This window comes from Cebus imitator, unplaced genomic scaffold (genome assembly GCF_001604975.1).
Source record: "Cebus imitator isolate Cc_AM_T3 unplaced genomic scaffold, Cebus_imitator-1.0 Scaffold2, whole genome shotgun sequence".
Lineage (NCBI taxonomy): Eukaryota > Metazoa > Chordata > Mammalia > Primates > Cebidae > Cebus > Cebus imitator.
Genome location: NW_016107317.1, coordinates 16,646,363 through 16,669,788, shown reverse-complemented (window position 1 = coordinate 16,669,788; position 23,426 = coordinate 16,646,363). Strand labels below are relative to the sequence as shown.

Genomic DNA, 23,426 nt, shown 5'->3' with positions numbered 1-23,426 from the left:
ACTTCTTTGATTTATGAGTTATCTAGAAGAGTGTTACTTGTTTTTCAAATATTTGGACGTTTTCTGGATAATTTTCTTGTTACTGGTTTCAGTTTAACTTTTTTGTAGTCAGACAACCTACTCTGATGATTTCTATCCTTTTATATTTATTGAAACATGCTTTATAGATTATCATATGGTCTGTCTTGGTGTTGTGCCGTATGCAACTTAGAAGAAAGTGTGTTCAGCTGTTGCTGGGTCAAATCAATAGGTCAAATTGGTAGAATTTCTCAAGTCTTCGGTGACTTAACTGATTTTTCTTTCTATTTATGGTATTTGAAAGAGAATTATTGAAGTTGTAATTGAGGAATTGTTGGTCACCCTTTCAGTTTTATCAGTTTATGCTTTATATATTTTGAAGCTCTGTTGTTGGGTGTGTGAACATTAAGAGCTATAGTTAAAATATTTTTTAATGAAGTAACCACTTTATATTAATCTAAGTTTGCAGTTAGTATTGTTTTCTTCTTCTGGCAGGATTCCCTATTACATTTCTTGTGCAGATCTTCCAGAAACCCAGATGCAGATTATTGGAGCTCTTTTTCTGTAACTGCCCCAGAACTCTCAGCTATCTCAGTCTCCATAAATATTGATCTCTATCTCCTCATCTCAGGAAAGACATGAGGCTGTTTACATTTCTTCTTACATGTATGGCCCTTAAATTATCTCCAAGCAGAAGGCCAGAGTGATCATAGGGCTCACATAATTTGTTTCCCTTCTTTCCAATATTACATAGTCCTATGTGGTCTGTTGACCAGTATCTGCATTCAGTCATTTAATATATTTGTCCAGTTTTCTTGTTGTTTATGGCAGTAGGTTAAGTTCACACTTGTTACTCCATCATGCCTGAAAGAACTCTCTTCAAGTATTTTTAAAGAAAGCATTAGAAATTTTAACATAAAATAATTATAAAATGCACTATGCTGCTTGTACAACTAATGTGCTAATTAGACATTTCACAAACATATAACGTGGGATAATTATAATTTAATCTTTATAATTATGTAATTGTTATTAAATTATAAATTCTATTTTATTAAAATTCTTAAGCGTTAAAATAATTTAAATTATAGAAATAATTAAATTTGTAATGACTCAGGCAGGAACTGTTTATATGAGGATTTATACTAAATATTATAAAGGTGATTTTTGGATATATAGATTTTATAATTTTGTTCTGACATAAAATGCATTTTTTGTTTTTCTAAGATAAAGAGTAGGTGAATTAAAAACCATAAATAATTTTTCACAAATGCATTCATATTATTTATCTTTAATATGATTTATTTATTGATTTTTTTTCTGGAAAATATATTATTTTAAAAGTTCTACTTTTTCCTTATTTCATAAAATAATTATTGCCAGCCAAATTCATTGTGTTTGTTTTAATATCATTCCATAAAAGAAACCATGAAACATGAAATTCAAATAGGAATATATTCAAAATTGCTGATTTAAATAATTTGTGTTATTATAACATTTGAAGCAAGATTTGAAAAATTTATAAGAAAAATTCAGGTAGTTAACCCACTGTCTTTCCCAGGCTGCAGGACCCCATTGCAATGGTCTGTATAAAAAATTCAGAAAAACAGAAAGTCATCACACTGATCAGATGGCACACAAAGTTTCTCTGCTCTCTGCACACACATGTATTTGTTATAGCATGTGTAACCACTGATTGATTTGGCTCTTTTCTGCTGGACTATGAGCTCCTCTCAGGAATGGATTCATTTTTTTCCTGCATATTATTATCCAGTGCTTACCCAGTGTCTAGTCTATAACAGCCATTCCATAAATATTTATGGGTGAAGGAAAATGTTATTGAATTTTTAAAGTGAAAACCAACATGGCTTATCAATTTCTATTTTAAGGATTTTACAAGGGAAATGGACTGTGAAATTTCCATTAATAAAAATAGGTTTAATCTTCCATGATTGAAATATGATACTAGGATCTTTTGATTGAGTAAGCGTTTCGTACTCACCTTCATGTTATTTTATCATTTCAAAATAGGAAGTGAAGGCTCATTCCTTGTGAAAAAGAAATCAAATTCAATTAGTGTAGGAGAATTTTACCGAGATCTTGCATTGCAGCGTTGTTCACCAAATTTGCAAAGGCATTCCAATTCTTTGGTAAGTTAAATTGTGATTATGTTGTGTTTTGCTGGTGACATTCTCTTGATAACTAAAATTTATGTCAAAGCCAGGAACAATTGGTAGGGATTTCCCTGATGCATGAAAACTGTAATTTTGAGATATTTTATATATATATATATATATATATATATATGTATGTATGTACACATACATACCTATATGAAAACATATTAGATGTAAATGATGCTAAATTCACATTTGTAGTCTTTTGAGTATGCAGGGTATGCATTTGTTTGGGACATATATGTATTGACAGTACACTTCAAGATGGTTTTCTTCTTTCTTTTCATAACTCCATTTCTGAAAAGAGCCCAGGCTAGACCTGTAGCTAATGATGTGGATTGGTCCCATGAATACTTTAGCTAGAAATCTTATAGTGATTTCTAAGAAGCCAGACAGAAGTCTGAAGGACACTGAACAAGATGGAGCAGCATAATATCATTCATTGTTCATCTATATATATATTAGTGTATTGAAAGTCACTTAATTTTTAGACACCATTATTATTTCAACCTACTGTCTGTTTTTGAACTATGACAGGACTATGGCATATTTGCATGAGGAGCTTGATAACTCTAGTTGAGAAAATTGGGAGCCAGCTTATTTTCAGGTTCACTTTGGAAGATCTATTCTAACCTATGTTCTAATTTTGATTATAGCTGAGTACTAAACATATGAGGGTTGTTTTATGTTAATTCTAGATCTTAAGATGGGTGAAATGAATGACTATAGTTGAATAGGTTAAATTTGCTCTCAGTTTTTATGTATATTCTTTCAAATTTATATAAACAGCTTAGTTATAAAAGGTAGTTTGATTAATGAGAGAAATTATATGTATATAGCTTTTTGACTCAACTGCTCTGTTTTTCAGTTTCCTTATATTTAAAACGAAGGAGAAAGAGTAGGTCTTTCTAAGGTCATTTGAGCACTGAACTGGATTGTTTTCTTTTATCTTCATAATTGGGTCCTTACTTTTTATTTGCCTATTTTTTCCCCTAATTATAAATACCATTTAACCCCATTAAAATTTTGTGGTTCTTTCCTTATAAAAATGTCCTCTTGTCCAACAAATGACAGAAATTTTATTATAAACATCATTATTTTTTAACAGGGACCCATTTTTGATCATGAAGATTTACTGAGGCGAAAAAGAAAAATATTATCTTCAGATGATTCACTCAGTAAGTATTTGGATATAATCATAAGTAAATAGATATTTTGGGCAGAGTGCAGTGTTTTGTTGCATTTCCTCCAATTATTCAAAGACTTTTGGTGCTAGCTTCATCTTACATAATCTTCATATGTATTTACCTAATGATTCCTTCCATAAGCTATAGAAAAATGAAATATAGATTTAAAAATTTACCTTTCCTGAATATTATATAACACTTTAATACTTTTTTACAAATTTTCTGAAATGTAAATAAGACCTCCACCAATGCCACTCTTCATCCTCTTCTCCAGTTTTCTTTCTTTTTTTTTTTTTTAACACCGCTTACACTGCCTGATGAAATGTTTTTTATTTACTGTTCATCTCTGCCGCTGGAATGCAAACTCCATAGTTTGGTTTTCTACTGAATATTCAATGCCTTGAAGAAAGCCTGATTGCTAGGAGGTGCTCAGTAAACTTTTACCACATGAATTTAAATTATTTGCTTATATTTCCACTGTTTGTTTGTTTTTGACAAAAGGGTCATCAAAACTTCAATCCCATATGAGGCATTCAGAAAGTATTTCTTCTCTGGCTTCTGAGAGAGAATATATTACATCACTAGACCTTTCAGCAAATGAACTAAGAGATATTGATGCCTTAAGCCAGAAATGCTGTATAAGTGGTCATTTGGAGCATCTTGAAAAGCTGGAGCTTCACCAGAATGCACTCACAAGCTTTCCACAACAGCTATGTGAAGTAAATTTAATTCATCCTTGTAACTCTCAAGAAATTTGAAGAGCGTTTGTATTTGTATCTAACTTGCATGATTAAGTCTTTCAAAAGAACACTCTACTTTTGTGTCACTGGGCGATAATTTCCCCATTCTTGTGGTTTTTGCACACATATCTTAGTCTATGCAATGTTCAGGAACATCTTTGAGGACAGGCAATGGAAACAGATCTGATTAGAAGGAATTCTAGGTTCTGTACAGAGTACATGTTAAAGCCTATCAAGTGTATATTGATTATACCTTTAATGATTTAATTCAAGTAAGACAACTTAAACTATTTAAATTAGATTAGGTAAACTAGAATTAGACCTGGTTTGGTAGTACTGGCTCTGACTCAGCTACCAACTCTATGACAATATGAACATGTCACTCTGCCTGCTTTAAGCCTTCATTTTTCATCTGTAAAATAGAGACTCAACTAAATGATTAATGTGGCTTTTTTTTTCAGTTTAAAATAATGTATAACTTTAAGATTTTTCTTTTGGTCAAAGTTCTTGTCTTGTAAGAAGTAAAGTACAACATAGTTTGTTGATAGGATAGCTCTCTGAAAATTGACTTTGCTCACCATTTATATGTACGGCAGATCAAAATAGTTTTGAAAGTCAAAGAAGAAATCATAAAAATTAAAATTAATACAAATGTTTAAATTGTTAAATTCTCAGGGCTGGGCATGGTGACTCATACCTATAATCCCAGCACTATGGGAGGCTGAGGCAGGTGAACCATTTGAGATCAAGAGTTCAAGACCAACTTAAGTAATGGAGAAATCCTGTCTGTATCAAAAATAAAAGAAATTAGCCAGATGTGGTGGGGTGTGCCTGTGGTCTCAGCTACTTGGGATGCCGAGGCAGGAAGGTTGTCTGAGCCTGGGAGGTGGAGGTTGCAGTGAGCCAAGATCGTGCTATTGTACTCCAGCCTGGGCAACAGTGAGACTCTGTCTCAAAATAAAAGGCTTATTGCAAATGCATTTCCCCCTCTTTTAGCCTAATATATTTATCACAATTTCTAGATGATTTGAAAGCATGATTATGTAAATTTTAAGTATATTTTCGGAGTGTTTTTCTCTAAGGTTTTAATATCTGGAGACAAAAGAAAGAAAGGTGACCAACTCCCCCAGTCATGCTATAGTGTCTGAAATGTATCCTTTCTCTCTTCTCTATCTTTTTGCCTTCCTAAATACTTTAAGTCACCCAGGGCTCAATATAAATGTCACCGCATCACTCTCTGCTTCTCTTCCTTTTTCATTCTACTCTCCAGCCAACCTACCCACCTAGTCTCCATGTGCATAGCACCTGATGCTTTCCCCCTAATTCTCATTCACTCATCCAACTTGATTTAAAGTACCTTGCCCTCTCTAAGCTGTGAACTCCTTGAGAACAGGACTTGTAAAGGCTTGTTTCTGTCTATTTCTAGTGCCTAGTGAAGCCTAACATATTGTAGAAGCCTAGTAGATACTTATTGAATTGATTTGTGGAGGAATTAATGTCTGTTGCTTGGTGATCCTTCAATTTATATTTGTTAAATGTGCAAGTAAAATAATTCTAGGATTTAGTCTAGTTAAAGAGAATTGGAAGAGACTATGACAGGGTGAGACATGCGGGCATTCGATGACTGGACAAGCTCAGAACCATCTCTTAGGGAAATTTCAAAATGACACCATCAGATGGCACTTTTTGTTGTTGTTATTGCTCAAGAGGCCCAACTGTGTTTTTTTTCTTTCAAAATGACACCATTAGATGGCACTTTTTTTTTCAATATGAAAATTTCCTGATTAAACCTTGAAAATAATTTTTGAATCTTTACTTTGGCATAAGTTAATAAGGGTCTGAAACAAAGGCAGGAATTTTGAAACAACTTCTGGGGCAAAGAGTTCAGGAAGAAGCCTCTATAATCATATAAAACTCTAGAATTTCTTGTGTGGATAAATATACTGATATATAAATAAAAGCATAGAGAAGTGATCATTTCTGGTATTTTAGCTCTTAGAGAGTATTACATACCAACATTTTTAAGAAATGACACAATATGTAAGTATAATTATAAAATTAAAAATTGCTTAAAAATAGAAAGTAGAAATTTGAAACAAAAAGTTCCATAAAAAAGAGGAGGTTCTAAAATGAAACACATATTATATGTAACTATTTTTATGATTAAATCTTATTATATCAAAATATGTAACATTTTCTGACAGCATTTAAAACATTTTCCCAGGATTATGTAGTACTTATTATTAGATCATTAATTCAAATATGTGTTGAGGCCTATTGTGCTTCCATTTTGCTCTTTCTGGAAATAATTTACAAAAAAGCTGAAGGAAGCTTTCAACCCTATTTTTGTGAACCTGCTTTTGACACTCTACCTGTTGTAGTTTTTCTGATTTTACCCATGCTATAAGCAGAGACAATTGGGCCAATCAGCATACTGAAATTCTACTGTGGATTGTGTTTTCAGCTTTTTGAAAATTCTTGATGGTTCTAGTTACCAGAGGTGTGTAATGCAGAAATATTAGCTAGACTTAAGTTCCTCAGATGGTTCACTTTAGAATTTTAAACTATTGTCTTTTCAGATTCTGAAGAGTTTGACACATTTGGACTTACACAGTAATAAATTTACATCATTTCCTTCTTACTTGTTGAAAATGAATTGCATTGCTAACCTTGATGTCTCTCGAAATGACATTGGACCCTCAGTGGTTTTAGATCCTGCAGTGAAATGTCCAACTCTGAAACAGTTTAACCTGTCATATAACCAGCTGTCTTCTGTTCCTGAAAATGTTGCTGACGTGGTAGAGAGGCTGGAGCAGCTCATTTTAGAAGGGTAAGAAAGAGCTCATTAAAGATTAAAGGGTTGACTAAATATGCTGATGTTAACAAAATATGCTGACATTGCTATAGCAATGAGTTTAACAGCATGGTGAAACCTCATCTCTACTAAAAATACAAAATTTAGCCGGGCATGGTGGCCTGCACCTGTAATCCCAGCTACTTCGAGGCTGAGGAATGAGAATCACTTGAATCTGGGAGGCGGAGGTTGTAGTGAGTCAAGATTGCATCATTGCACTCCAGCCTGGGTGACAGACTGAGACTCTCTCTCCCTCTTTCTCTCTGTCTTTATGTATACAGATAAAATAAAAGACTGAGGCAATGAACATTACAACTTTTATCAATTGACTTACATTTTCACAACTAATTTTTAAATTAATGAATCTTCTTTGATGCTATTCTTTGAAAGCAAATTGTTTTTGTTATTTTTTCTTTAAAGCATATGAATTTATGCAATATAATCATTATCTTGTCTTTTGTGACTAGAAATAAAATATCAGGAATATGCTCCCCCTTGAGACTGAAGGAACTGAAGATTTTAAACCTTAGTAAAAATCACATTTCATCCCTATCAGAGAACTTTCTTGAGGCTTGTCCTAAAGTGGAGAGTTTCAGTGCCAGAATGAATTTTCTTGGTAAGTGTTCTGTGTGGGTCTCCTCCTTACCAGGCCTTCTAATTTGTACAAGATGAGTCATATATGAACCTTTTAGTGGGGATTTAAAGGTGGTATTTCAGTTTAAAAATGATGCCGGATTTAAAAAATAAAGTTAGCAGGTTGGCAATAAAAAGAAATGCTATCAAACTATGAAAAGACATGGGATTCAGGGGAAGATGGCCGAAAGGCAGCTTCTCCGGAATGCAGCTACTACCCAGTGAGACAGAACCAAAGTAATAGTCGCATCTCCGAGTGAGGTACTGGTTTTGTTGTAAAAGGACTGGTTGAACAGCAGGATTAACCCCCCAAAAATGGCAGTGAAAGCAGCCCAAAGGTGTCCAACCAAGGCAAGGCGGAGCAGTGCCCCACCCGGAAAGTGTATCAGGCACAGAGGATCAGGGGGTATCACCTTCTTGGTTCTCTGAATCACATAGAGCAATTTGCTCTGAGACTTTGGCAGCATACAGACCAGGAAAACGCTGCCTTGCTGAGAACTACCCAGAGTCTCAGACCCAGGCAACAGCCCTGGCTGGCAGCCCCGGCCAGACCAGTGCCTTGTTAACACAGACCAGGGTGGAGATTTGGACTAATACTGAGAAAGGTTGCAAAAAGGAACTGCCCGTCCCACAGAAGGAAGAGTTGAAAGCAGGATGGGAATACGACCAGACAGGCCCCTCCCTGACAAGATCCAGCAACCGGAGTCCCTCTCACAGGAGAGTTTCACAGTTGACGCATCCTCCACCCGGGAACAGCAGGCTCAGCAGAGGGAAAGAGCCTGCCGTTGGGAAGGTGGGGCTAACCCCACCATTACAGAAACCAGGCAAAGAATAAATAGCAGCGTGGCTGAGACCAAGGCAGCCCAGCAGCGCCTCCACAAGCATACACAACAGACAGACTGTCTCAAGTGGCACACTGACACCTGCGTTTAGAGAAAAAAAAAAAAGCCTCATACAGGAGAAATAACCCCAACTTTAACAGAAAGGACGTCCACTCACAAAAGATGGGAAGAAATCAGTGTAAAAAGGATGAAAACATCGAAGTCCAGAAAGCCCCTTCTCCTCAGAGAGATCACAACAACTCACCAGCATGGCCACAAAACAGGTCAGAAAACAATTTTGACGAGCTGACAGAAGCAGGCTTAAGAATGTGGGTAATAACAAACTTCTCTGAGTTAAAAGAACATGTTTTAACCCAATGCAAAGAAACCAAGAATGTTGAAAAAAGAATAGATGAAATACTAACTCAAATAACCAGCCTAGAGAAGAACATAAATGACTTGATGGAGCTGAAAAACACAGCACAAGAACTTCGTGAAGCATACACAAGGTTCAATAGCCGAATTGATCAAGCAGAAGAAAGGATATCAGAGATCAAAGATCAACTCAACAAAATAAAAAGAGAGGGCAGGAAAAGAGAAAAAGGAGTGAAAAGAAATGAACAAAGCCTCCAAGAAATATGGGATTATGTGAAAATACCTAATCTATGCTTGATCAGGGTACCTGGAGAGGATGGGGCAAATGAATCCAAGCTGGAAATCACTCTTCAAAATATTATCCAGGAGAGCTCCAATCTAGCAAAGCAGGCCAACATTCAAATACAGGAAATACAAAGAACATCACAGATACTCCTCAAGAAGAGCAACCCCAAGGCACGTAATCGTCAGATTCACCAGGGTTGAAATGAAGGAAAAAATGCTAAGGGCAGCCAGAGAGAGTTCAGGTCACCAAGAAAGGAAAGCCCATCAGACTCAGAGTAGATCAGATCTCTTGGCAGAAACCCTACAAGCCAGAAGAGAGTGGGGACCAATATTCAACATCTTTAAAGAAAAGAACTTTCAACTCAGAATCTCATATCCAGCCAAACTAAGCTTCATAAGTGAAGGAGAAATAAAATCCTTTATGGACAAATAATTACTGAGAGATTTCGTCACCACCAGACCTGCCCTATGAGAGCTCCTGAAGGAAGCACTAAACACAGAAAAAATGTCCAGTACCAGTCACTGCAAAAACCAACCAAATGGTGAAGACCAACAATGCAATCAGGAAACTGAGTCAACCAGTGGGCAAAAAAAAAAAAAAAAAAGTAACAAAATGGCAGGATCAAACTCATAAATAACAATATTCACGTTAAATGTAAATGGCCTACATGCCCCAATCAAAAGACACAGACTGGCAAGCTGGGTAAAAAGTCAAAACCCATTGGTGTGCTGTATCCAGGAAATCCATCTCACATGCAAAGACACACATAGACTCAAAATAAAGGGATGGAAGAAGATCTACCAAGCAAATGGAGAGCAAAAAAAAGTAGGGGCTGTAATTTTAGTCTCTGATAAAATCAAATTTAAACCAACAAAGATCAGAAGAGACATAGAAGGAAACTATACCATGTTGAAAGGATCAATACAACAAGAAGAGCTAACTATCCTAAATATATATGCATGCAATACAGGAGCATGCAGATACATAAAGCAAGTTCTTAATGACCTAAAAAGAGACTTAAGACTCCTGCACAATAAGAGTGGGAGACTTTAACACTCCACTGTCAACATTAGAGAGATCAATGAGACAGAAAATCAACAAGGATATACAGGACTTGAATGCAGAACTGGAACAAGAGGACCTAATAGACATCTACAGAACTCTCCACCCCACAGTCACAGAATATACATTCTTCTAAGCACCACATCACGCTTACTCTAAAATTGACCACATAATGGGAAGTAAATCACTCCTCAGCAAATGCAAAAAAATGGAAATCATAACAAACAGTCTCTCAGATCACAGTGCAATCAAATTAGATCCCAGGATTAAGAAACTAACTCAAAACTGCACAACTTCATGGAAATTGAACAACTGGCTCCTGAATGTTGACTGAATAAACAATGAAATGAAGGCAGAAATAAAGATGTTCTGTGAAACCAATGAGAATGAGGACACAATTTACCAGAATCTCTGGGACACATTTAAAGCAGTGTCTAGAGGGAAATTTATAGCAATAAATGCCCATAAGAGAAGTAAGGAATGATCTGAAATCGACACGCTATCATCAAAATTAAAAGACCTGGAGGAGCAAGATCAAACAAATTCAAAAGCTAGAAGAAGGCAAGAAATAACTAAGATCAAAGCAGAACTGAAGGAGAGAGACACAAAAAACCCTTCCAAAAAATCAGTAAATCTAGGAGTTGGTTTTTTCAAAAAGATCAACAGAGTAGACAGACTGCTAGCCAGAATAACAAAAAAGAAAAGAGAAGAATCAAATAGATGCAACAAAAAACAATAAAGGGGATATCACCACCAATCCCCCAGAAATACAAACTACCATCAGAGATTACTGCAAACCACTCTATGCTCATAAACCAGTAAACCTGGAAGAAATGGATAAATTCATGGACACTTGCACCCTACCAAAACTAAACCAGGAAGCAGTTGAAACCCTGAATAGACCAATAAAAGGGCTGAAGTTGAGGCAGCAATTAACAGCGTACCAAACAAAAAAAGTCCAGATCCAGACTGGTTCACAGCCAAATTCTACCAGACATACAAAGAGGAGCTGGTACCATTGCTTCTGAAACTGTTCCAAACAATCCAAAACAAGGAATCCTTCCCAAATCATTTTACGAGACCAACATCACCCTGATACCAAAACCTGGCAGAGATTCAACAAAAAAAGAAAACTTCAGGCCAATATCCATGATGAACACAGACACAAAAATCTTCAATAAAATATTGACAAACTGATTGCAACAGTACATCAAAAAGCTTATCCATCATGATCAAGTAGGCTTCATCCCAGGGATGCAAGGCTGGTTCAACATACGCGACTCCGTAAATGTAATCCACCAAATAAATAGAACCAAAGACAAAAACCACATGATTATCTCAGTAGATACAGAGAAGGCCTTTGATAAAATTCGATAGCCCTTTATGCTAAAAACTCTCAGTAAACTAGGTATCGATGGAACCTATCACAAAATAATAAAAGCTATTTACAACAAACCCACTGCCAATATCATAATAAATGGGCATAAACTGGAAGCATTCCCTTTGAAATCTGGCACTAGACAAGGATGCCCTCTCTCTCCACTCTTATTCAATATTTTTGGAAGTTTTAGCCAGAGCAATCAGGCAAGAAAAAGAAATGAAAAGTATTCAATTAGGAAAGTAGGAAGCCAAACTGTCTCTATTTGCAGATGACATGATTGTATATTTAAAGAACCCATCATCTCAGCCCAAACTCTCCCTAAGCTGATAAGCAACTTCCGCAAAGTCTCAGGATACAAAATCAGTGTGCAGAAATCACAAGCATTCCTATACACCAATAACAGACAAATAGAGAGCCAAATCAAGAGCGAACTTCCATTCACGATTACTATGAGAAGAATAAAATACATAGGAATATAACTAACAAAGGAGGTAAAGGACCTCTTCAAGGAGAACTACAAACTACTGCTCAAGGAAATAAGAGAAGACACAAACAGATGGAAAAACATTCCATGCTGATGGTTAGGAAGAATCAATATTGTGAAAATGGCCATACTGCCCAAAGTAATTTATGGATTTAATGCTATCCCCATCAAACTACCAATGACCTTCTTCACAGAACTGGAAAAACCACTTTAAACTTCATATGGAACCAAAAAAAAGCCTGCATAGCCAAGACAATCCTAAACAAAAAGAACAAGGCTGGGAGCATTATGCTGCGGGACTTCAAGCTATACTACAAGGCAACAGTAATCAAAACAGCATGGCACTGGTATCAAAACAGATACATAGACCAATGGAACAAAACAGAGGCCTCTGGAACATCACCACACATCTACCACCATCTGATCTTTGAAAAACCTGACAAAAAACAAGCAATGGGGAAAGGATCCCCTATTTAATAAATAGTGTTGGTAAAATTGGCTAGCACTGTGCAGAAAGCAGAAACTGGATCCTTTCCTGACACATTATACTAAAATTAACTCCAGGTTAATTTTAGGATTAATGACTTAAACATAAGACCTAACACTATAAAAACCCTAGAAGAAAACCTAGGCAAAATCATTCAGGACATAGGCATAGGCAAGGACTTCATGGCTAAAACACCAAAAGCAATGGCAACAAAAGCCAAAATAGACAAATGGGATCTAATTGAACTTCAGAGCTTCTGTACAGCAAAAGAAACAATCATTAGAGTGAACCAGCAACCAACAGAATGGGAAAAAATTTTTGCAATCTTCCCATCTGACAAAGGGCTAATATCCAGAATCTACAAAGAACTGAAACAGATTTACAAGAAAAAAACAAACAAACCTATCCCAAAGAGAACGAAGAATATGAAAAGTTTCCAAAAGAAGATATATATGAAGCCAACAAACATGTGAGAAAATGCTCATCATCCCTGTCATTAGAGAAATGCAAATCAAAACCACATTGAGATACCATCTCACGCCAGTTAGAATGGCGATCAAAAATCTAGAGACAACAGATGCTGGAGATGATGTAGAGAAATAGGATCACTTTTACACTGTTGGTGGGAGCGTAAATTAGTTCAACTATTGCGGAAGACAGTGTGGCGATTCCTCAAGGATCTAGAAATAGAAATTTTATTTGACCCAGCAATCTCATTACTGGGTATATACCCAAAGGACTATAAATCGTTCTGTTTTAAAGACGCATACACACGTATGTTCATAGTGGCACTGTTTACAATAGCAAAGACCTGGAACCAACCCAAATCCTCATCAAGGATAGACTGGACAAAGAAATGTGGCACATATACACCAGGGAATGCTATGCAGCCATAAGAAAAGATGCGATGAGTTTGTGTCCTTTGTAGGGACATGGATAAACCTGGAAACCATCATTCTCAGCAAACTGACACAAGAACAGAAAATCAAACACCACATGTTCTCACTCACAGATGGGTGTTGAACAATGAGAACACTTGCATACAAAGAGGGGAGCATCACACACTGGAGTCCTTTGGGGGTGGCTATGGAAGGGGTAGTGGGAGAGAGCATGGAAGAGGATAACGTGGGGAGAAATGTTATGTATAGGTGATAGGGGGATGGTGGCAACAAACCACCTTGCCACAAATATACCTATGCAACAATCTTGTCTGATCTTCACCTGTACCCCAGAATCTAAAAAAAAAAAAAAAAAAAAAGACATGAAAGAAACATGAATGCATATTGCTAAGTGAAAGAAGCCAATCTGAATAGGCTACATACCCTTCGTTCCCAACTATAAGACATTATGGAAGTGACAAAATTATGAGGACATTAAAAAGGTCAGTTGTTGTCAGGGGTTGAGGGAGGGAGAGGTGAATAGGTAAAGGACAGATGGTTTTTAGGGCAGTGAAACTGTTTTGTACAATACTACAATGAGGGATACGTGCAGTTTTACGCTTGTCAAAACCCATAGAATATACAGTACAAAGAGCGAACCCTGAGGCAAACTGTGAACTTTGAGTGATAATGATGGGTTAAATATTGGCCCATCATTGAAACAGCTGTGCCAAACTAATACAAATCATTAATAACAGAGGAAAATGTGTGTGGGGTGGTGGTGGTGAGGGGAGAAGGGATATAATGAAAGTCTCTATACTGCCTGCTCAATTTTTCTGTATATCTAAAGCTGCCCTAAAAACAGCCTATAATTTTAAAAAGTTAGCACATTTTTATTGTCAAAGTTTAAAATGATAGTTACTTGGCCTACTGGGTAGTACACTGTGGTTCCTTTTGGTCTTACACTAAATATGCTCATGGCTTCCTGAGCTGGGTAAGGCAGCCATGCGCATGTTTAGTTTAAAAGTAAAACTGAGCCGAAATATACAGAAATATTGTTTTTCTGAAATAATATTGTTAAACTGAAATAGTGTTTTTCATACTGAGGTTTCTTCGGCAATTTTTTGTATGACAAATGTGATTACTCTTATTGCTATTGTTAAAAATAAAATTAATCATTTAATAGTTTTCAATTTAGTGAATTAAATGTATATTCATTCAGCTCTTATGCTTTGCAAGGCATTACAATAATGAAAATTATTATCATCCCTTTTATTAAAAGTTGTAGAATCCCCTGCATTCTCTTAGTATATGAAGTAATAGAGGAAATTATGTTCATTTGTATCCTAACTGAACATTTTAATATTAAGGAACAAAGTACTTTTATGACAATAAACAGGAATTCCCTATATTTTATCTTCTTTTGTAGAGAATACTCACATTTTGCAAACCACATAATTATTCTATGCCTGAGTCAGTAAAATAATTTTTAGTAGCATAATATGGCTTGACACAATAGCATATTTTAATATAATATTTAATATAATGTGGTTTGACATATCATAAAATTTTAATTTGTCAGAGCCTTCAGAAATTAATAATGATCAAAGCCATCTTAATTTGCATAGTATTTTCCTCCTTTGCCCCTCCCTCTCTTCCTCCTGCTCTCATAGATATTGGCCACATTCTAACCAGAAGCCTGGAACTGGGGATAGAATGACTCACTCACTCACTAGTAAGCAAAGCAAACTCGGTCTCTGTCCTTAAGCAACTTGTGATTAAGCTCAGAGGACAGACAAAAAAGAAATGATGGCACAAATGAGTGTAATTTTATATTGTGGTACTTTTTGTAGAAAAGTTTCATGATGCTTTGTGATACCTCGGGAGAATCTGATTCAGGCTGTGCTTCACGGGGAAGCATTTCTATGACTGTGATATTTAAGTTGGGTATGGAAAGAAGAGCATCCAAAAGGACCATGAAGCTTGTGTATGGTCAGTGTGTCATCTTAGCCGTATCTCACAGTGACCCTAATGGTCATACCTAGGGAGGGGTATGACCTCTGCCCAGTTGAGGAAATTGAAGCAGTGAGATTTTGTGTGATGTTTACAAGTGCATGCAATTAATTATCTCGTGAAAGTTTGAATATCTCAGTTCAAAAATGTGATTGCTTTGCACTACACAATCTTGATAGTTTGAGAAATGGGGTCTTACATTTGAGAAGATGCTCTATGGAGGTGATATCTGAGCAGGACCACTAACCATTAAAAATAATTTCATGTTAACAGTGAAACCCTTTCTCTACTAAAAGTACAAAAATTAGCTGGGCATAGTGGTGTGTTCCTGTAATTCCTGCTACATGGGAGGCTGAGGCAGGAGGATCACTTGAACCAGGGAGTCGGAGGTTGCAGTGAGCCAAGATTGCACCACCGCACTCCAACCTGGCAACAGAGTGAAACTCCATCTAAAAAAAAAAAAAAAAAAACAGGTCCATGTAAACTAAAATTTTAGTTTTGTGGTCTTATGGATTTTTTTCATACAGCATATGAAATTCAAGACTCTGAAGTCTTAAGTGGAGAATCATTTCTACTCATTTAGTTTGTCAATAGGTGAAGCATAATGTATCTTTCTGCTTCTCAGAAAGAGCTTCTAGGAGTGTTCTGGAACGTTTTGACCCTTCAAGATTGTCTGGATAAAGCGTAACCCATATTTTTAACCTTGAAAATGCTATGAACTAATTCCTCAAGCCATTTTCACAGAACTGTAGATTTGTAGATCTCTCAAATATCTCAGCATTCATCTGATCTAGCTGCACTCTTATAGATGAGAAAACAGAACTGTATGATTTTCTATTTCCCAAATTGTGTTTCACAGAATTTTATTTCTTGGAGGTACCTCATATTGCATTTCCTTCTTAAAAATTCACAAAATCCACCAGAGTATTGAGAACTCAGACATTTAATTTATTTTACCTAATATTTCTCAATCTCTTAAGATTATATGATCAAAGAATAATTTTATTAAATAATACCCATTGTTATCCCATAGAACATTCTTTCTGAGCTAGTACCATAAAAATTTCTATCTTTATACTATCCTGTTTATTAATAAGGTGTGGAAAATTGTTGTGCTATAGTTATTTAAGAATAATTTGAGCTAATCTATGTATCACATATAATTTGAAATGAACATTCTAATAATTTTTACTTTGTACAAATGTTGGGTAGATAAATTTATATCTAGCTGTTTGGCTTTCAGATTAAAAGGTTCTGATAAGCATAGCATATTGTTTTATTGGTTAGCGGAAGTATTAAGGCTATTACCTTCATTTTAAAAGTAGATTTTAAAAAATTATCAGTGTGAGAAGGGAAAGTAAATTATGCAACACACCATTGGTAGTTCTTATTTTTTAATGTAATGGACATCTGGCTTGAATGATTAAAATGTTGATCTCATTTTTGTTTTCTTTTAGCTGCTATACCTTTCTTGCCTTCTTCCATGACAAGCCTAAAATTATCTCAGAACAAATTTACATGTATTCCAGAAGCAATTTTAAATCTTCCACAGTAAGTTTATTTTTACTTTAATTTTAAAAGCACATCAGCTGGAACAGAACCTTTAGAAACATGATTTCGATTTAGTCATATAGGGGTAATTGATTCCTGAACCTACACAGCTTAATGTTTTTGTACATATGAATAATTTTCACTAGATAAAAGACCCAACTAATGACTTAAAATTGAAACGTTTATATTAATTTAGTGGATTATTGTGTAAAAAACACTTAGAATTGTTTAATTAATTGACATATTAGTATAATGAAATGAGATTATACTGGTTATCACTTTAACTTTTAAAATTTTGTTTATGAATCTTGATATGTTGCCTAAACACCCTTAATTTTGACATTATGCTTAAGTTATGTTTGAGTGAAATTTTGGGTGAAGATTAGGAAAGTTTATGTAGTTCCAGGTTTTTGAGGTATTTTGGTTAATTTCATGAAACCAGAACCTTTTGGTTAACTATAAATTCAGGCATTAATTCGAACTTGAGTGTGTTGCCATCTTAAATGCTATTCTAATTATATCTTACATGATAAACCAAATTAATAAAAGTATATGTGTAAATAGATACATATTTAGGCAAATAATAATTACAATTTAGCCATAGAAAGTGTGATACAAACCTATAATAGCTAGAACTTTCATTTGGCTTTAGAATATGCCGAACTGTTTAGAATATGCCTAACAACTCTACAGTGGTTCATCTCTTTAATCTTCCTAATAATCCCCTAAGATAGTCATTTTTATTATTGCCACTTTATAAGAGATAAAGTAACTTGCCCAGGGTCCTGGTTCTTCAACACTGGTGGTTCAATTTAAGACTTTCAACTCACATGCATACTCATATGTCAGTAATGCTAGTTTTGATGTTATACCTTATTCTCACTGTGGGGAAAATTATTTGTGATGTGATTTCATGTATTTTGGAAATACTCATTTGGTTTGCATCTTTCCATTGTATTGTTTTAGCTTGCGGTCTTTAGATATGAGCAGCAATGATATTCAGTATCTACCAGGTCCTGCACACTGGAAGTCTTTGAACTTAAGAGAACTATTGTTTAGCCATAATCAGATCAGCATCCTGGACTTGAGTGAAAAAGCATATTTATGGTCTAGAGTAGAGAAACTACATCTTTCTCACAATAAACTGAAAGAGGTAAGAGGTTACCTTTAAAATTATTGCCACTTAAAATATATATTTCATGATTTGCATCATCACAAATTATCATTTTAAATGATATTTAGCATTCTAAATACCAGTTTTAAGAAACCAGAAGCTTCCTGTTAACTATAAATTCCTGTTGGCTGTAAATCCAGATTTCCATTCAAAAATAAAAATAGCTACCAGTGGTGTGTCACTTGATTTAATATATCCATTCTTACACTGACAATTTTTAAAAACCTACTTTAAAAAATAAGGTAATAGCCTTAATACTTCCACTAAACAATAAAACAATATGCTATACTTATCATAACCTTTTAATCTAAAAGCTAAACAGCTAGATATAAATATATCTACTCAACATTTGAACTAAGTAAAAATTATTAGAATATTCGTTTCAAATTCTGTGTGATGTTATCATCTAACATATTATAGATTAACTCAAATTACTCTTAATTAACTATGGCAAAACAACTTTGAACACTTTACTAATACACAGGGTAGTATAATGAAAAGTATTCTTTATGGTACTAGCTCATAGAGAGTGTTCTATAGAATATTAATGATGTCATTTAATAACTATAAATTCAAAATGAGCATTGTAAATATCAATATCATTTGAGTCTTTCATTTTTTAAGTTGTAAGCCTACCATATGGTAAATGGATTTAGTAACACAGCCTAATTTCCTTAAAAAATTACTTTTGTGCTATATTTTTGAAGGATTATATGAATATATATGTAATTATAAATTAATATGATGCTGTGGGTCATCATATCACTAAATCTCTGTCCAATCTGTTAACAGACTCTCAGATACTCCATTTTTCTCAAGTTGTTGCTGGCCTGTATACTTTATTACTTGTTTTTCACCTTTCTTTGGTACATTTTTAAATTTCTGCATTGCTCCACCATGCTACGTATCACCCCAATGGATCAACCTCCTTTGTTTTGCTCCATTCCATCTGTTTGTCTTAGAAAATATTTTTTTCAAGTTCTAGCATATTGCCTACAAAAACCAAAAGAAATAAGTGTCTGACACTGTGAGGTTCAGAAAAACTGTGCATATATTTTGCTGCCTGAATTTTTGTCAGCAAAGGAGCATTTTCTATTATAATATATATTGCTTAAAGATCTGAACAGAGAAGAAATCACTCCAATTAGGATGCCACCTAAATTATAAGCATGTCCCCGCACTTTGAGAACACTAAGTTGCATGCAAGTTTGTAATGACTGGGTTTTCCTGCCTTCTGAAGGAGCAGAATGAAGCCACAGATAATGGATTTGGATAACCAAATCCATTTTGTAGTGAGAACTTCCTTACTTTCTATGTCTTGAAGAGATGATGTATGTTACCAAAGGAGATTGGGTTTTTAAAGATTACAGATGAGTGACATAGATTGTTTGGGAGTAAGGTTTTAGATGTAAGTTTTTATGTTTTTAAACACATACTGACAACTTCTGACAAGCCTTTGGAAAGTTTTAGAACTCCGTTGAAAGGTTGTGCAAGCTGCTGATGGAATCTGTGAGCCTCTCTTGTTGCTTATCATCTTATTTTTTGGCAGAATGCATTTCTTACTTCCCACCAACGGGTTTTGCCCTTTTTTATTCCATTAAGATTCCTCCTGAGATTGGCTGTCTTGAAAATCTGACATCTCTGGATGTCAGTTACAACTTGGAACTAAGATCCTTTCCCAATGAAATGGGGAAATTAAGCAAAATATGGGACCTTCCTTTGGATGAACTGCATCTTAACTTTGATTTTAAACACATAGGATGTAAAGCCAAAGACATCATAAGGTTAGATAATTTTATTTTTATTTGTTTTTATCAAATTTATTTCAGATTTCCACTTTGTGACTTTGATGGACATATATTGTTATGCTTTAGGGAAAAATCAGTAGTAATATTGGACATTAATATGCTATTCACATTTAGTGAATGTGTTTCTGTGATGCCACTGTAGAGATTTTTCATTCTTCTTAGCCAGGTAACGTTGAGAGTGACTTTTCTGCCTTCTCTTTCTTTTTAGTGGAGTAGACTCTAAAAGAAAACACGTATTGTTATTTGGTCTCTTGTTACCAATTACACAATCTAAAGAAATACAGCACATTATAATAACTTATCTCACCGCGTTTCATATAGCAACTAGTAAACATATACGTCTTACATCTTAAAGCATTATAGTTACTGACATCATGTGAAATTACTAACTTCTATTTTGCCCATTAGGATGAGTAATCTACTCACCTTGATCGGTTCTGAAACCACCAAAACTTCTGAAGTATCACTGTTTCTGGTCTTTACACTTGAAATACTTTAACTATCTTTAATAATGGATTTTATCCCACTTTTTGTTCCCTTTCAGCATATTGATCTTATTATTTTCTCATAAAATCCTTTGCTCCCTTTCCCACAGTTAGTGTATTAACATTGCAGACCTCAGCTCTGTCATCACCTCCCAACTAGACTGTAATGTGCACCAAGGCAGAGACCATGGCTGTGTTCACTCACTATTCAAATCTTGGCACCAAACACAGTGCCTGGCATAGAATTAATAGTTGTTTAATTACCAATGTTTTATACTTACTCATTCTCTTCTGCCCAAAGTCTCTTAAATTTATATTTAACTTCATATCTTTTTATGAGGAAGGATTTGGTTTTCTGAATTCTCGAGCTTCATTTCATTGTAAAGGAAACACTTTAACTTTTGTGCTAAATGTGACTACCCTTCATTTTACACAATTATTTTTCCCTCTTGAAAGTGAAAAATTTGGCCATATAAAAATTGGTTCAATTCTTACTAAACATTTAGCAGAACTAGCTTTCAGTGTATTATGCTATATTATAAAGCTACATAACTAAATATGCTAAATATTGTAAACATGTTTAAGATTTTCAGAAAAGACAGAAAGACCTAGAGAGGATTAGAAATTGTAGGCGTCATTTGCTTTTTGAAGAATGACATATTTCAATAGTGCTGCCATCTTAAGAAATAAAAAGTCAAGAAAAGTAATGTTGCTTTTCGATCATATCATCAGAAATATTGGTCAGATTCTTATTAGTTATAGGCATGGATTGGTCACTACTCCAATGTAAAATTCATTTTTGATTTAGCTTTTCTCTAATTTGAAACTGTGGCAACACTTTAACATATTTCAAAATATATCTTTCTATATTTATTATATTTTTGATAACACTTTAAATCAATTAGTTTAAAGGTGGTTTTTTAGCTACCTAAACGCTTCTATTTAGTTCAGATTTTACGTTAACATCATTAGGAATGAAAGCATGTTAACATCTGCTGATAGTATAATAGTTTATATTTATTTATGTATGATGTAATATGACCTCACTATCCATATATACTATTATATGCATATGTGATATATATCTATCTATACATCATATATTCTATATATGACCATATAGACACATATATAACTAATATGACCTTATCAAGGTTTATTATTACAGTATACAGATTTCTGCCTTGTTTTTATGTCATATGGATTTTGTGAAATGTTATACTTTATAAGGTTTTTCATACTATTAAAAGAAATTCAAATATGTATACACATGTGTATGTATATGTGTGTATATATAGATGTATATATATATTGCATATTGTATGCTGATTAGTATTGGAAACATATTTTGGCCTTTTGATTATTTCTGGTGATAGTGTAACATGTTATATTGGCAATTCTACCAAACACTATCAACTACACTAAAATCTCTAGCAAAATATATGCATTAACAATACACTGAAAGGCATGTACATTATTAGTTATATGAGCTATGCACTCTTTTGGAAACTATATTTTAGAATAGTGTGACATGCAAAACAACTCAAATCTCAAGTGTACTTAAGCAGTTTATTATTTTATTTTTATCTTTCGAATACTAGGTTTCTTCAACAGCGGTTAAAAAAGGCTGTACCCTATAACCGAATGAAACTTATGATTGTGGGAAATACTGGGAGTGGTAAAACCACTTTATTGCAGCAATTAATGAAAATCAAGAAATCAGATCTTGGAATGCAAAGTGCCACAGTTGGCATAGATGTGAAAGACTGGCCTATCCAAATAAGAGGCAAAAGAAAGAGAGACCTCATTCTAAATGTGTGGGATTTTGCAGGTATTTCTATAGAATTTTAAAATTCACTTTTACCACTTGTTATAAACAGGGATTCACAAGCTGAGCTTTCTGTTCTAATATCCTAAAAGCTGGTAGACTGTATGGAATTATTCCAAAGCCCTTCACTTCTCCTCATTTTACTCCTGCCCCCAGAATGGAGAAGAATATGGAGGGATCTGTTGGTAACAGTTCAGTGCTAGGTGCTCTGATCAGTCGCTGACACATCTGCTAAAAATGGTCAGCCCCTAGTAAACCCAGAATAGTTCTCTAAACATTGTCTGTTGTTTTTCTCTTTTTAGTATGGTAAATAATAAATAGTATTATTCCCCCAGATTATTTTTTTTAAAAGATTCTTGCTTGTTGTTTGAAAGATTTAAAAAATCCATCTCTAATCTTTATTTAGGTCGTGAGGAATTCTATAGTACTCATCCGCATTTTATGACCCAGCGAGCATTGTATCTTGCTGTCTATGACCTCAGCAAAGGACAGGCTGAAGTTGATGCCATGAAGCCTTGGCTCTTTAATATAAAGGTGATTTGTTTTTATCATTTGAAAATAGAAAATAATTCAAGTGTGTGTGTGCGCGCGCCTGTTTGTGTGTGTAAAGTAAATTATTTTGGGCAAAAAATTGCTTCAATTTCTTTAAATACTTTCTTTTTGTTTTTGTTTTTAAGACAGATCTCTCTGTGGCCCAGGCTGGAGTGCAGTGGCTTGATCTTGGCTCACTGCAACCTCTGTCTCCTGGGTTTAAGTGGTTCTCCTGCCTCAGTCTCCTGAGTAGCTAGGATTACAGGTCCTGCCACCATACACAGCTAATTTTTGTACTTTTAGTGGAGACGGGGTTTCACCATGTTGGCCAGGCTGGTCTCCTACTCCTGACCTCAGATGATCCACCCACCTCCTTGGCCTCCCAAAGTGCTGGGATTATGGGCGTGAGCCACTGCCCGGCCTCTTTAAATACTTTCTTGAAAGAAGCACTAAAATTTGAGTTGGGAAACCTTCAGAGTTATTAAGTCATGACATGAAAATGGTATGTTCCATAGTGAAAGTTATTGGTAACCCAAAACTCTTTTATGCTGTAAAACTTGAAAATATATAAGTTCAACTGTTTTATCATATCATTTCTTGAAGGAAATCTAAATTTTTCTAATTTAAAATAAACTACATTAAAGAAAAACAAT

The 23,426-nt window shown here is 34.7% G+C and overlaps 1 protein-coding gene across 4 annotated transcripts in view; it reads left to right on the top strand.

Moving 5' to 3' along the window:
• Positions 1–23,426, top strand: part of LRRK2 (leucine rich repeat kinase 2) — a 156,939-nt gene that overhangs the window by 67,517 nt on the left and 65,996 nt on the right. For all 4 annotated transcript variants that reach the window (XM_017530421.2, XM_037739062.1, XM_037739065.1 and 1 more), the window contains 10 exons: positions 2,050–2,168; positions 3,304–3,373; positions 3,884–4,101; positions 6,702–6,952; positions 7,444–7,592; positions 16,854–16,947; positions 17,914–18,100; positions 19,724–19,905; positions 22,016–22,245; positions 22,649–22,776. In XM_017530421.2, the coding sequence (XP_017385910.1) occupies positions 2,050–2,168; positions 3,304–3,373; positions 3,884–4,101; positions 6,702–6,952; positions 7,444–7,592; positions 16,854–16,947; positions 17,914–18,100; positions 19,724–19,905; positions 22,016–22,245; positions 22,649–22,776 (1,628 nt within the window). The remainder of the gene's footprint in view (positions 1–2,049; positions 2,169–3,303; positions 3,374–3,883; positions 4,102–6,701; positions 6,953–7,443; positions 7,593–16,853; positions 16,948–17,913; positions 18,101–19,723; positions 19,906–22,015; positions 22,246–22,648; positions 22,777–23,426) is intronic.